We start from the raw sequence: 15,385 nt of genomic DNA on the forward strand, positions 1-15,385 counted from the left end.
GGGGGATGCATACTGTCTCCCTGGTTACCAAGGAGTATGGGCCCCGTCCTCTGGGAGCCCTTTTGGGCACCAATCCCAATCAAGGTGTAATAGGCTGGTTCAAATGTCTACTAGGGTAAATTGTAACTCAGTTGGTCACCTAGCCTGGAGTTTCCTGTGTGTGTTACAATGTCATTGGCCACCTGTGCGTGGCCAGGCCCGACCGCATGGCCTTTGTCCTTAAAACTAGTCTGTGAAACAGAGAAGGGTCGCCCTCTCTTATAAGAGGTGTGGCCCCGAACGTTCAGTTAGATTCTTGATGCTTGGTGCAAAATAAGGCTTAGCTTGACCTTCGCTTTGTATCAGTATCGCTCCTTTAATCACGGACCCATTATTGGGGCATAACAACACTGACCCTCAGAGTACTTAGGGTCTATTATAATTCATCATGATGTGTGCTAGTCCCGTGCAAAAAGGGCCCAGCAGAACTCATTTTATTACAGTGGAATTGCAGTGAGTAGGAGCTGAGAGCGACTTTCCCGTTTATGATGTCATCAAATCCTCAAAGCGAGGCTACTGCAGGGACTACTGAACCTGTTTTAGGGATGAGAAAGCTATTCTTTGAAGAGTTAATGATTGGTGCCCCATGTTGCCCCGTTTTAGTTTCTAACAGCCCAGACAGGGAGCAGCTCTGGGTCTTAGGTCTCTCCACATCCCCCTGCATGTTCCCTGTGTCCACAGAATGCATTAAATCCATGCTGTAGTGGGACAGCCCCAATCTGGGTCCCTGCAGACTGAGCCCTAATGCTCAAACTGCCTCTGCTTAAGCTGCCCTGTACCTGTCACTTACCCTCTGGGGTCCTTGGAGCCACTCCAACTCTGTGGGGAAGAAGCAGGTGATTGTGCGGGCATCTGGACACCTGCCATGGCTGATAATACTCCTAAGCAAAGCCCATCTTTCCAGAACATGAAGTAAGCCTGGGGGGTGGGGGCGGGATTCTCTCTGGTCTCTGGTGCACACACTGTCTTTCCACACTCCAGAAAGTACAATGGAATGCAAATGGCGAGGTCACTGAGTAACAGATACAAATCTGCTCTAGTTCTTTTCAAGATTTATTTATTTGAGAGAGAGAGAGAGCGCACACAAGCAGGGGGAGGGGCAAAAGGAAAGGAAGAGAGAGAATCCCAAGCAGGCTCGATGCTCAGCCCAGAACCCAACACGGGGCTTGATCTCAAGACCCTGAGATCGTGACCTGTGCTGAAATCAAGAGTTGGACGCACAACCGAACTGATCCACCCAGGCGCCCTGCTTTAACTCATTTCTAGATATCATTACCAATGTTGTTACCTTCCCTCTAACTGGAAACAAACTATCTGAGACTCGTACATAGGGGATGCTGTTGGGGAAGTTGGGAATCCCGGGTCTAAGGCTGGCAGTATCAGTCCAGATGGGCTGGATTGTGCCGCGGTAACGAACAACCCCCAAGTCCCCAGTGGTTTAAGGCAAATTCGCTTCTAGTTCATTCTGTGTGGAATTTTCAAGTGGGCAAGGGGTGAGTCTTCCCCACAACCATTCAGGGACCCAGGCTGATGGAGACGCCATCCGTCAGGGGAATGTGAACCAGTGGGCAGTCCATTGGCTCTTAAAGCTTCTAAGCAGAAGTAACCCATCCCATGGCAGCTGGCAATGCACTGGCTAAAGAAAGTCATATGGCCAAGCCCGGACTCACCGGGATGGGATAGGTGGGGATGAGATCAGATCATGCTCCCATGGGGTGGGTGCGGAGGCAGCACACCCACAATAAAACAATCTGCCACATTCCCCCCAATCCTCATTCAGAATGACCCGGCATTGACTGAAGGTGCTAGAAACCCAGTCAGTCGCTAATTGTCTTGGCTTCTCCTACTTAGGACTAAATTCTCTTTGTGTTCTAGGTGAAAAGTGTAGGAGTTTCCAGAGTATAATACCAGCTGAAGAACAAGGTAAACACCTTACTCATGTTCTGTCCACCAGCACGCCCCACAACTGGGATAACTTTTACTGTTTTTGTGGGGACGGGAGAAAAGGCGAGAGAGTGATTTAGGATTTTTCCCACGGAGTCAAATCCAACAGCTAGAATGGCAGGCTCTCTCTGCGTGCCCTATAGTCAATGGTGCTGGAAAATGTCCAGCCTCCAATTTTGCCCGCAGGGAGGGACCGGAAGCCCCGACGGGTAGTGTTTGCCGTTTCCCACAGTAGGAACACTCCTATTGTGTTTCACTGCAAACCACCAATGTGTGGTAGACACAGGGCTGGGAAGAGACGAGCTCTGACCGCTGTCTCAAGCACTTTGTCTCTGTAATTCTCATCACATTCACAAGGACGTTCTCAGTATCTGTTTCCCCAGCTGGAATAAAGGTTTTGTGAAGGCATGAATCATACCTGTTTCATCCCTTCCTGGGTGCCCAGCACCTAGCGGGCTCTTCTGGGGGACTTCCAGGAACATGAGCTTGCCACCCTGTCCCCTCCCGCGATCCACTGGCCTTCACCTCTAACACAGTTCCTTGGAGCCGCAGGCGGGGTCCCCTCCAGAGAACAGACGGTTGGCTCACATCGAAACAAAGAAGGCTTGAGGATCTCTAACCAGAGCTCTTACTCTCTGATGTCTCTACCTTCTTGTTTAAGTGTGTGTATCTTCTTTAAAAAGGCAAAGGTAACATCTTCTGGTGAAATCAAACAACGCCTTAGCTTTTGAGCTGGGGAATAAAGACCCCCAGCATCTCTTGGGTCTTCTCATCAGACCCTTACTCAATTTTTCTTCTCTCCCAGCAGAGGATAATATTTACACAATCCTCCCTCAACTCCAAGGAGTCCTCTATCACTGCCAACTTTCCAGATTCAACAGACATGGCTGTGGGTTTGGTTCCCCCCACCCTTGGCGTCTGTTTTTTATTTTTTATTTCAGAAGTGAACTAAACCAAAGGGCTGCACATGGTGGTACTTCTGAATTTTCAGCGCTCAGCATCTCTGTCGTCCTCACCTTTTTGCAGGTGTTCTGTGGTTGTCCATCGGGGCCGAGATCCTGAATATCCTTCTGTTGTTGACAAGTGCCATCCTCCTGGGGTCCAGAGTGAGTTCTCATAGCCCTGTGTTCCACTGGCTCAAGGTGGACGCGTCTGTGGCCATTCTCATGGTTCTGGCAGGTACTGGCCCGCAGCAGTAGTCAGACAGGCTGACTCCCCACAGCCTGCCCCAGTGGGAGGGACAGAGGGAGGGACAGAGCTTCAGCCAAAGTGCAGGGCAGTTTTCTGTTGATGGGCAGTTCAGCAGAACAGCGGGCTGGTCTGCCAGAGAAGTCACTGAGTGAACCCCATTGCGGGGAAAGCAATGATGCTTTGGGTGGCTGATGAAAAGAAAGGGGGTAGGCAGAGGGATAGAGAATAAGATGTCTTAACTGCGTCTTTATCACAACTTTGGGAAGAAGATATATTGGCTCTGAGAACAGAAATTGCCTAATTTAGTTGGGTGGTTATACATGAAATCCTGACTGGGTTCATATCTCTGCAACCTAGAGGCTGTGTGACCCCAGGCAAGTCACTCAACCTCTCTGAGCCAGCTCTCTCAAAAGACTATGGTGATAACTGGGTAAGAATGCACCTAGTATGTAGTAAGAATGCAAGAAATGGTCACTTGCTAAAAATCATCATCCAAGTTGGGTGTACCTATAAGAATGAAAAACTCCCTTTTGGGGGGGGGGTAGGGGTCCTCTCTGTCCTCCAAGCAACTTTTAGAGCAACTTCATTTGGTCTCCTGAGTTGGCCTTTCCATCAAGAAAGAACCCCGAACAAATGACTTCCTTCCCTTCTCTGTCCTGATAAGCTCTGTTAATAGTGTATCAGTCCAGTGGGGAACTTGCTTCTGTGCTTGGTTAAGTGTCAGGTGTCTTTCTCAAGCCTTATCATCAGTGAATAGGATGATAAAATCCAGTTTCTGGATCTACATAGCAAAGAGGCAGGCCATGGACTCTTGAAGACTCTTCCCCAGGTCCTGAAATTCCCAAGGGACCCCAACATCATGAGAAGAGTCTTCTTTCTGGGTGTCTGTTTCACTTTGACTGTAAGCACTATGTCAGATAGAATGTTTGAGGATTCACATCGCAAGGACTTTAGCCAACCCTATTAACATAAATAATCACCCCCACCAATTAAATCTATTTCTGTTTGGGCCCCTGAAGATGATCTCTAACTGGCTGCCGTTTGCCATACATTTATTAAATTGTAACACCATATGTGGAATTAGAGTCCCTGCAGAAGAAAGACAAAACAACAAAACACTAGGGTTTAAAAGCAAAATTCAAGAAAGCGTTCTTGAACAGAAGACCAGACTCCAAGTATCTGGAAAAATAAACATGTGCATTCAGATCCTCAACATATCGTACCAAACCTATGGGGGAAAAAGTCTTTAGGGGGTCTCCAGACAAAAAGGCCAAGACACAAAGGAAAGAAAATCCCATTGGCAGCTGATTTCTGTTCCTCCTGATTACTACCACATGAGTCTAGTGTGGCCAGAACATTCTTGGTTTTTTGTTTGTTTGTTTGTTTGTTTCAGAGTATCCCAGTGTTGAAGCATTAGCAAATCATCCACATGGAAAAGAATAACATGACGAAACACTGTAGAATGTGGATTCAGACCCAGTGTAGCTCAAGGATCCCTCTTCAGTGCTGGGAAAGAGAGAATGGAACTTCAGAGCCTCTGAGCATAGGGAGACAGGGGCATGATAGACTGGGGAGAGTTGGTCATGGGAGGAATGACATGGCCACTGTGTGAATTCATGTCAATAAGGACTTAGTAGTGTGTGCGTGCAACATGAAGGAGGCTTGAAAGGACTCGAGGAGGATGCTACTGGCTTTCTTTCATCCAACTCACATAAGTTAGAGAAACTCTGTTCCTAACTCAGGCTCACAGAGCTCTCCTTATGCAGGGCTCCTCGGTATGGTGGCCCACATGATGTACACAACCATTTTCCAAATCACGGTGAACCTCGGACCAGAAGATTGGAAGCCTCAGACGTGGGACTATGGCTGGTCTTATTGGTGAGTTCTGGCGATGGTGCTCGGGTCCTGATGGGCTGGTGAGAATGCACACAGGTAAATTTGTGAGACTACCGACCATGGCCATCGTTCCGCCATCTGACTTTGGATGACTTTCTTAACCATCCTGTAGCCCTGCTGTCTCCCCTGTGAAGGGGTGATACCTCTCTTATGTGTTCATAGGCATTTAAAGAGATTAGGTTTGTGAAACCTTTGACCCAGAGTCAAGGCCTTAAGGCAACAGAGACACTGATGTTATTGCTTTCTTAAACACGGCTTAGGGGAAAAGTCCTGAGTAATAATGCCTAGTAAATACTTCAGTGATGGGAGATCTGGCCCCAGTTTCTAATGGACAGAGAAAGACAGGACATAAAAGTTCTGTCTCTTAATGGGAAGACTCAGCCATGCCATTGAAGATCACAGGGGTCCTTTTTTTTTTTTTTTAAAGATTTTATTTATTTATTTGACAGACAGAGATCACAAGTAGGCAGAGAGGTAGGCAGAGAGAGAGAGAGAGAGGAAGGGAAGCAGGCTCCCTGCTGAGTAGAGAGCCTGACGCGGGGCTCGATCCCACGACCCTGAGACCATGACCTGAGCCGAAGGCAGAGGCTTAACCCACTGAGCCACCCAAGTGCCCCACAGGGGTCCTTTTTGATATGGGTTTCCAAAGCACAGCTGTGGCTTTATACACACACACACACATCACACACTCACACACACACACACACACACGTACATTTTCATCCTGTATAACAATCTCTTATGTTACTTTTCTCTTTGTAAAACAAATAACACATTCTTGGTTCATTCCCTCATCCCACCATTCTAGGGTTTGGTGAACACGCCTGTGACACTGTTACCCATATGATGTATTAGATTTTGTACCCATCTTAGTTTGTGTTCCAGCCTAAAAAAAGCTATTTTTTTTTTTTTTACAAACATCTCTTTGTAGCATCACACCATTCCCTCCACTGTGTGCCACTTTAGTTCCTCCTCCCAAACAGGTGTCAGTGTGTCTGAGGTGACATCATTGGTGCTGCCCACAGTGGGGAACCTAGCTGAACTAGAGCTCAGATCGATGTCAGGCTGGCCCACAACTCAAACATCAAAGGAATCTGTAGGATTCTGTTTGTTTCCAATATCATTTTGTTTCATTTCCAGTTACTTGTAATATCTTAACTCTTAATCAAAGAAAGAGAGGCAAATAGTTTTTAAAAATCAAATAGTATTACACAGGGGCACCTGGATGGCTCAACTGGTAGAGCATGCAACTCTTGATCTCAGGGTTGTGAATTTGAGCCCCACCTTAGGTGCAGAGATTGCTTAAAAATAAAACCATAAAAAAAGTCAAATAGCATAAACATAGCAATCTCTCAGTTCTGTCTCTCCCACTCTTCCAGCCCCATCAGAACCCCCATCTTCCTCTCTACTTGGGATGGCTGTTCAGAGGCATGCCATATGACACTTCCTTTGCTACTCCTTTGTCCTGGAGAGCTGTTTCCCAGGCCCCATATCATTAACTTCCTTAGTTTGCATTCACGTTTTATGGGAGCACATCCCCTAGTAGCTCTCTATGAAAGGGTTCAATGATGGAGAAATTATTTTATTTCTTGCTTATTTGGAAAGGTACTTATTCGATGCTCCAGATGCGTTTGAAAGTTTGGCAGAGTATAGAACTCTTTGTTGAAAATCATTTTCCCTGAAAAATGTGAAGATGTGGTTCCATTGCCTTCTAGTATTTTTTGCTTCTGGGAAGAGTTCCACAGTATTTTGATTCATGCTGTTACAGATAAGCTGGTGTTTTCTACTTTTTATTACTGGTGTTCAGAAATGTTAGGATAATGTACTTGGTGGAGAAATCTCCTATCATTCACTCATTCATTCTTCTTTCCTGTGCTTGATATGTCAGAACTTCAAACTGAATATTCATGTCCTAGGATTCTGGGGAATTTTCTGGTATTATTCCATTGATTCTTTCCATTCCTTAGCATTCTGTTCTCTTTTTAGAAACCTTTTGTTAGTTAGATATCAAAACTCAGATTAATTGCCTAGATGTCATTGTATCCCTCATATTTTCTAGCTCCTTCCTTTTGTAATCCTTCCTGAAAAATTTCCTCTCTTTGTCATCCAACCTTCCTATTGAAGTCTTATTTTGGATCTTACTTGAATGTCTAAAAGGTCTTTCTTCTTTTCTGGTTGTTCTTTTTTCCCATATCTTGATCTTGCCTTGTTCATGCAGTGTCTTCTTGTATCTCTCTATAGATAGTGATCAAAGGGTTTTCTGCTGGTTGCTATTTTCTTCTGTTTCTTGCGCTATCTCTTTTCTTGGGATTCTCCCTGCCCCATTTTTTTTTTTCCTGTTTACTGTTGGGCCTTTCCCCTAGATGTTGGTATTCTTAATGTCAAGTCATATTTAAGGATGATTGAAAACTCTGGAGTGGGTTTGGAACTCAGTTATGGGTAGGTTTCTTTGTAGGTCATTGGATAAGGAGACTCTATTCTACCTGGGAATTTCACCCCCTGAAATCACACAAATGCCAGTTGGCAGAGGTTCTTTCTCAGTAAACATTCTGCTGGGTTCTATAGAAGGTGAGAAGTATAGACCATCATCTCAGAATGCAACAGGCTTCTGGGGGGTAGGGATAGAAAGTAACAACACTAATGACCTGTCTTGGGTTAGAGCCGACTACCATCACAACAAAAAGCAACACTGTATGTTGGCGGATACACAGTATTCCCAGTATTTCCCAGCATTAGTTCCTTAATATCCTCACAACTACCCTACCTGTGGGGTTACTATTACTCAAGTTTTGCAGATGAGAACCTGATACATAGAGATGAAGCCCCCAGCTCAAGGACACAGAGCTCATAAGAGATAGGTGCACATCCACAGTGCGAGCTTCGCACGATGACTCCAGAGCCGTTCTCTTAACCACTGGGCTACAATAACACTATTGGTTGGTTTCTGAAACTTGTGATCCAAAGTCCAGGTCCAAATTGAATGGGACGAGGAGCTGGTTTTTCACCAGACTGACCCCCAGCAGGAAGCTCTGGTATCATAGCCCTATACTCCTTCTTAACTGTGGCTTTTGTTGACAGCCTCGCGTGGGGTTCCTTTGCCCTCTGCATGGCTGTGTCGGTCATGGCCATGAACAGATACACAGCAGCCCGCCTGGAGTTCATAGAGAAGCAGAGGGTACAGAAGGGCAGTCGGCATTCTCAACACAACTTCCCGGAACCCAAGGCTTCGGCAAGTGTTCAGGAAACAGAAGCTACTCCCAGCCCTGCTGGGCATGCCCTCGTGAGTGAATCTGAGCACCTGCTGCCCAGTGTGCCAGGCAAAGTGTCCATGTGCTAGGCAGTGCTTGTGGCTACCAGATCCGCACAGGCAGGCAAACCAGGCACTAGGGTCCACAGTAAACATCTCGGGGGTGGACTTCAGAAGGCTGTGGTCCAGGTAAACCTTCTACCCACCATCTTACCCTTTATTAAACAACTTTGGCTTCAGGTACTGATTCTTGGTAAAATGCCAGCGTCTTCAAGTAAGATTGCACTTACGGAAGGTATCAACCATTGACACTGTAGTATAAATCAGAACCTCAAGCTTTTCTGACAGTGTGTTTAATAAGGGTAACCAATAAAGAGGGAACATGTGAGCCCTAAGGGTAAAAGAATCTGAAGAAAGGGGAAAGCAAGGTTCTAACTACAAAGGGTATGAAAAGTGTTACCCACAAGTTTGTTGACAGAGGAGTCCAGAAAATGTTTCCCTTAAGGAACACACACAAATTGATAGTATGTGTGACTATCCCATACTTTCTCTTTTATTTTAATGAAGAAGGCACAAATTTAAATGTAAATAATTCGTTTTGTGTTACTTTAAATATGTATTTTCTTTGCAATTTACTAATTTCCACCTAGAGTAGAATCCATTTGGAAGGATAACCAAATGATACAACAACATGAGAACAGTCGAATGAAATGACATCTTATCACAATTAAGTAGAACAAATGTTGGATCTGTTATGCTTAAATTACCAGGCACTTTTGTTTCTAAAAATAAACATTGCTAAATGTGCAAGTTTTGTGTGAAGCAGTGGGGTTCTGCATGTTTCCTGATGTGTTCAGTTATAAAATTATATAAATTTATCTTGTATTTTTAAGCTAACATATTACTGAGGCTCATAATTTGGGTTTTTGAAAAAAAAAATAAACTGCCAAATTATAACAAACCTAAATATGTCTTAACTTAGATTCATTTTTTTTAAAGTATTTATGTTTTTAGGAAACACATCATTTCTGGGGGGGAGGGAGGACACAAACCCCCTGAATGTTTCAAATAAAATCACTGAATCTGATTATGTTAAATGGTATTTGTACTGTCACAGAATAAGGGGAAATCAGCTTACCTCTTCATGTTTGGGGCTCTAGTCGAGTAGCCATCTAACAAACGATGGTTCCAGGGCATTTCGTGTTGTGTTGAACCAAGCATATTTGAAGAGGTTAACGGGAATTTTGCCAGAATAAGCCCAACTCAGAGAGGCGTGCTGAGGTCCACTGGGCCATTTCTTCACCTGGAGCAGAGGGGTCTGTGCACTGTGGGTTCTGCCCTCCACAGTATGTGGGTTCTTTTCTATGGTTTGTCACCTCATTGAATGTATATAGGTAGAGACTGTGTCCCTGTTACAATATCAAGTCAGAGTCTGATCCTAGAGAGAAGGAAATGTGCCAGAAATGTTCAGAGACACTCCCTTCTCTTTTAAAAACCAAAGCAAAACCAAACATGTCTGTGCGGAATTTGGCTGAAGGTGCCAAGAAAGAAATGAGTTTTTTGGAGCTATGTGAGAGAAGCTGGTGTCATCTGATCATACAGGTGCCTCCTTGGAAGGGAACACAGTGATCAGTTAGACACCATGACAGGACACAAGGTCACTGGTTCTTGAGGCTCCAGCCCAAAAGGACTCTTTGCTACATTGTCTGAGCTCCCAAGGCACTTTTCTTCCTTTGAAATGTTTAAATGTCACTTTTATTAAAGTGTAACATACATAACGCTAAGTATACACAAACCCTAAGTGTACAGCTTAGTGAATTTTCAGACAGTAAACGCAGCCATGTAACTGCCCCAGAGATCAAGAAACAGGACCACCGTGTCTTATTTTCATCTAGTTTTGCTCTAAGACAGACCCAGGTGGATTTTAAGTCTTGAGTACTGAAATTATTTATACATCTATTCCCCTCTTAAAGATTGTAAATTACTTCTCTATGGCAAGGACTATACTCTCTACCTTCCCCAACATTCAAAACAGTGGTCAGCAAGTAGAAAACCTTCAGACGTATGTATGTGTGTATATATGTGTAGCTATAGGTTTTTAGCTATAGGTTTCTTTGAGAGAAAGAATATCATCTAAGTATATATAGAAAAATAGGTAGATAAATAGATCTCAAATAGACCTTTTTAGTGATATTTATATAGTTGGGGATTGAGAGCATGGATTCTGGAACCAGAGTACCTGACTAGAAACCTTAGTTCCTCACCTTGACCTTGGGTGAGTCCCCTGTTTCTCTGTGCCTCAGAGTCCTCATCTGTAAAATGAGAGAATAATCCTGCCTATTTCAAGAGAGGACTGAGTTCATTAGGATGCGTGACGTTCTTAGAATAATACCAGCACCTAGTAAACACAACAGGGGGATTAACTGCTCAGATCTGCTATGTGCAGAGCACTGGGTCAGGCCCTGTGGGTATTTAGGGAAGCAAGATAGAGTCTGAGTCCTTGCCAGTGAGTTGGAGAAACGACTGAAATCTCAGTGACCACATCCAGGAGAAAGCCAGGATCGAATGGGTGCCAACCCCCCACCCGTTTTTAGTCTGGACACCATCCATCCTTGGTTAAACATTCAGTGTCTTTTTATCAGGTGTCTACAATGTTCCAGGCACCATGCCATTTCTCCTACAAGTAAGGGCTCAAGCTTCACCCTTTGTTGGTATTAGCAAAATTCCTCTTTGGGGAGAGAACAAGTCTAGGTCTACTGCCTACTTGTTGCACCAACAGACAAGGCGGTTTCCAGAAGGTCAAGTGTTCTAATAAACCCATCAAGGTGCAAGCTGGTGCAACCACTCTGGAAAACAGCATGGAGGTTCCTCAAAAAGTTGAAAATAGAGCTACCCTATGACCCAGCAATCGCACTACTGGGTATTTACCCTAAAGATACAAAAGTAGTGATCTGAAGGGGCACCGAATTACTGCCATCGGACAAGCCCTCTTGGCGAATCACAGCTGGGTAGTCTGGGCTGAGAGGGACTTCTTTGAAGACCGGATTAAGCTCAGTAGGCCTACCTAGGGAGATGCGTCTTGTTTGCTCATGTCAGTGTGGTTCACCGCTTAAATGCTATGAGGTGTACACCTGTGTAAGAAGAAGTGGACATGTCATGGAGAAACAAGCATGGCTGAGAATTTTCCCCTGCTCTCAAGAAGTCATACCCTGTCCCTTTAGAAACAATTTAGTGTTGTTCCCCAAGAGGGAGGTTGGGGGAGATTGGAAAACAGCCAAGGTTATACGTTAGGGGACATGTCTGTCACTTGGTGGTTGACCAACCGTATCATTCACTTTTGTTAAGTCAGCTGGGCTGCATCAGAGAGACAGAATATCTAGGTGGTACATGAAATCCTAGGGACTTTTTTTTTTAACTTGTCACACAAGGCAGAAGAGGGACATCTTTTGCACAGTGAAAACACGGAAGAAAAGAAGGCATCCATCCGAAAACAGGAGAATTTGGAGGTCAGGCGAGATTATAAATAAAGATGTCAGACGGGATCCATCTGCTTCTCCCTTTCTCTCTCTGTTTGATTATTTTATTCTATTTCTCTTTTTTTTTTTCTTAAAGATTATTTATTTATTTGACAGAGACAGAGAGACAGTGAGAGAGGGAACACAAGCAGGGGGAATGGGAGAGGGAGAAGCTGGCCAAGTAGGGAGTCCGATGCGGGACTCGATCCCAGAACCTGGGGATCATGAGCTGAGCCAAAGGCAGACACTTAATGACTGAGCCTCCTAGATGCCCTATTTTCTCTTTTCAAGTAGGAAATATTTTAATATACATGAGCTGATGTAACAGAGGTCGATGGAACAGAAGTCAATGCTTTGTCATGGTCGCCGCAGATCTCTCTTTTTTAAAAAAGAAAAGAAATGTGCTGTAAGAGGCATAATGAAAGCCTTGCGTTTCCTCCCCATCTCTTCCTCCTTCTCTCTCCCAGGTCGTAACCACCATCCAGAAGCCACATCTACGCATGGTCACGCACATTTACTGTGAGCACCAGTATCCACAAACTGCTGATGAGAGGATCTTTTTTGATTTCGCATTTTATTTTATCTTTTTAAAGATTTTATTTATTTATTTATTTATTTTAAAGATTTTATGTATTTATTTGACAGAGAGAAATCACAAGTAGGCAGAGAGAGAGAGGGAAGCAGGCTCCCTGCTGAGCAGAGAGCCCGAGATCATGACCTGAGCCAAAGGCAGCAGCTTAACCCACTGAGCCACCCAGGCACCCCAAGATTTTATTTATTTATTTGACAGAGAGATAGAGAGCACAGGCAGGAGGAGTGACAGACAGAAGTAGAGGGAGAAGCAGACCCTCCCCCACTGACCAGGGAGCCCGATGTGGGGGTAGATCCCAGGACCCCGAGATCATGACCTGAGCCGAAGGCAGATACTTCACTGACTGAGCCATCCAGGTCCCCTGCAAAACCAAACTCTTAAATACAGAGATCGAACTGGTGGTCACCAGAGGGGGATGCCTAGGAGGGTAGGCAAAATAGATAAAATAGAGACACAAACTTCCAGTTATAAAATAAATAAGTCACAGAAATGAAAAGCATGGCATAGGGAATATAGTTATTAATATTATAATAACATTATATAGTGACAGATGGTGACTACACTGATCAAGGTGATGAGCACAGAGTAATGTCTATAATCAGCAAATCAATATGTTATACACTGAAACTAACACAACATTACATGTTAATTACACTTAAGTTAAAAAAATGTTTTTAAAGATAAGTAGGCTCTCAACTTCTGTCTAACCTCATCCTACTCACCTGCTCCTGTCCCATGCTCTGGCCTCTCTGCTGCTCCTTGAGAATCCCAACCATGAGAATCCCAACCAATCCCAAAGGCCTCAGGGCCTTTGCACTTGCTGGTCCCTTTGCCTAGAACTTCTGTCCCCCATATATCCTCATCCCTTCCTCAGGCATCCACTCGAGCATCATCTTTTCACGAACAATTTCTGATCATGCCCCATGAAGTGAGAGTGACTTATTTTCCGTTTGCCTCCTCTCTCCTCCTGGGATAGACCCTGTAATGGGCCACTCAGATTCCTCTTCACTGATGAAATTGTTACCCCAGCTGTCAGTGGTATGGTCAGCGGAGAGCCAGTGCTCAGCCCCCTCAGGAACCACCCCAGTTAGAGAGACCTGCACTTGGACCCAAGGAGGCAAAGAAGGCACGAGTCCATTGCATTAAAACTCCATGACACTGACCCGTGTTGATGGACCACTTTGCTTTCTGTTAAAGGAAAATGGTAGGGCTGATTTTTGGTGGAGTCTGCTTGATACCCTGGGATCAGCTGGAGGTGGGCAATCCCACTGAAGATCGGCTCTGACACACGGTGGAGGAGGAAGACCTTCCATGCACAGAACTTGGAGCAATACCTATTGTCCAGTTCCTTCGGGGGGAAAGATGGCCTGAGTTAGAGATCTGCACAGATGTATTGTAGTTGGTTAATGGGTTGGCCAATGGGTTGGAGACTATGGAAAAAAATTGGAGGAGAAGGAGATTTGGGGAATGGATGTGTGGACTCTCCTCTTGTAATGACACTGAGTATGAAGATGTTTGGTCCTGTAAGCATGTCCCCCAGAGACTAGTCATTGCACAGGGACTGTTGTTAATCAGGTGAGCAATGCCCAGTGCTGTTAGTGTTGGACTACCTCTCTTACCAGTGGGCCCCGTGCTTGTTCAAACACACCATGGTGTCAGAGGCTGGAAAGAGAGCCATCAAGGTATTTCTTCCTGCTTTGGCAGTAGCTGCTAGTTTCCATGCCTATGGAACCTGCTGGACAGCCCCCACTCAAGTTCCAGCTCTTACTGGGCTGCAGTACTGCTTTTTCTATCTCTTATCTGACGAGGTGCTAACAACTTCTCACTGTTGCTGGTCTCTGTGGTCCTTAGCAGCCCTGGTGTGTTTCCTTAACCCTCCCACAGCCCTGCAAGTGATCCTTCCATTAAAGTTTCTTGAACCATCCATGGGGTTTTGCTTCCTGCCTGGACACTAAGAGATTCTCTGGGCTTTGTTTTTCCCTTCTAGGACTCACCACCCTCTAACATGCTGTAGGAGTACTTCCTTGTGGACCCATGGTCCACTTCCCAACACTAGGTGGCTAAAACACCCCGTGAAGGCAGGTACAGTACGGTCTTTACTTCATTCAGCACTGCATTCCTCACACTTAGAACTCTGCCGGGCTCATGACAGCTGAGCAATAAGGAACGGTTGAAAAAGAAATAAAGGAATCAATGAATGACATTTACGGACAACTTGGATCATCTTCTGGAAACATTAAGGTGAAATCTGACACTATGATTCTGTTTGCTAGTCTTTGGGTGGAATGCTGGCCCATGATCATTGTTTACAGCAGCGTAGAAACTGCACCTAGAACATCTGTATGATCACAGGGAAGAGGGAAATAGTCTGTTGGCGTACCTGGTCAAGGATAACCATTGTCCTCTTCAAGTACTGAAATAGAAAGACTGCTGTTAACTATCACAGGAGACCCGGTAGTTCCTCTTTTATAAAGGATCTTGTACCATGGTGTGGTACACTTGTGAATTGTGAATTGTCCAACCACAGCAGCGACCATGCTTGGATGAGATAACCAAAGAACGTCTATGTTGACCAAGCCAACACTGGCAGGTAGACATTATACCATGATTAGGATTTCCAGCTTCCCAAAGCACGCTGTTCTGCTAAGAGAAAAAAATGTTCATTGGAAGTTTCCCCATCCCAAATTTTAATGAATAGTTTCATTTAAAAATACCTCCATCTCAACTAGAGCTTATCATGCTTAGCGAAATAAGTCAAGCGGGGAAAGACAACTATCATGTGATCTCCCTGATATGAGGAAGTGGAGATGCAACATGGGGGCTTAAGTGGGTAGGAGAAGAATCAATGAAACAAGATGGGATTGGGAGGGAGACAAACCATAAGTGACTCTTAATCTCACAAAACAAACTGAGGGTTGCTGGGAGGAGGGGGGTTGGGAGAAGGGGGGTGGGGTTATGGAC

At 44.9% G+C, this 15,385-nt stretch overlaps 1 protein-coding gene across 1 annotated transcript in view; it reads left to right on the top strand.

Moving 5' to 3' along the window:
• GSG1L2 (GSG1 like 2) overlaps positions 1 to 9,260 on the top strand; it is a 17,645-nt gene extending 8,385 nt beyond the window's left edge. The window contains exons 2-5 of the mRNA XM_059380946.1: positions 1,915 to 1,962; positions 3,010 to 3,162; positions 4,941 to 5,052; positions 8,149 to 9,260. Coding sequence (XP_059236929.1) covers positions 1,915 to 1,962; positions 3,010 to 3,162; positions 4,941 to 5,052; positions 8,149 to 8,407 — 572 coding nt within the window. The 3' untranslated portion in view covers positions 8,408 to 9,260. The remainder of the gene's footprint in view (positions 1 to 1,914; positions 1,963 to 3,009; positions 3,163 to 4,940; positions 5,053 to 8,148) is intronic.
• The last annotated feature ends 6,125 nt before the right edge of the window (positions 9,261 to 15,385 follow it).

The sequence above is a fragment of the Mustela nigripes genome, chromosome 16, assembly GCF_022355385.1.
Source record: "Mustela nigripes isolate SB6536 chromosome 16, MUSNIG.SB6536, whole genome shotgun sequence".
NCBI classification, from domain to species: Eukaryota; Metazoa; Chordata; class Mammalia; order Carnivora; family Mustelidae; genus Mustela; species Mustela nigripes.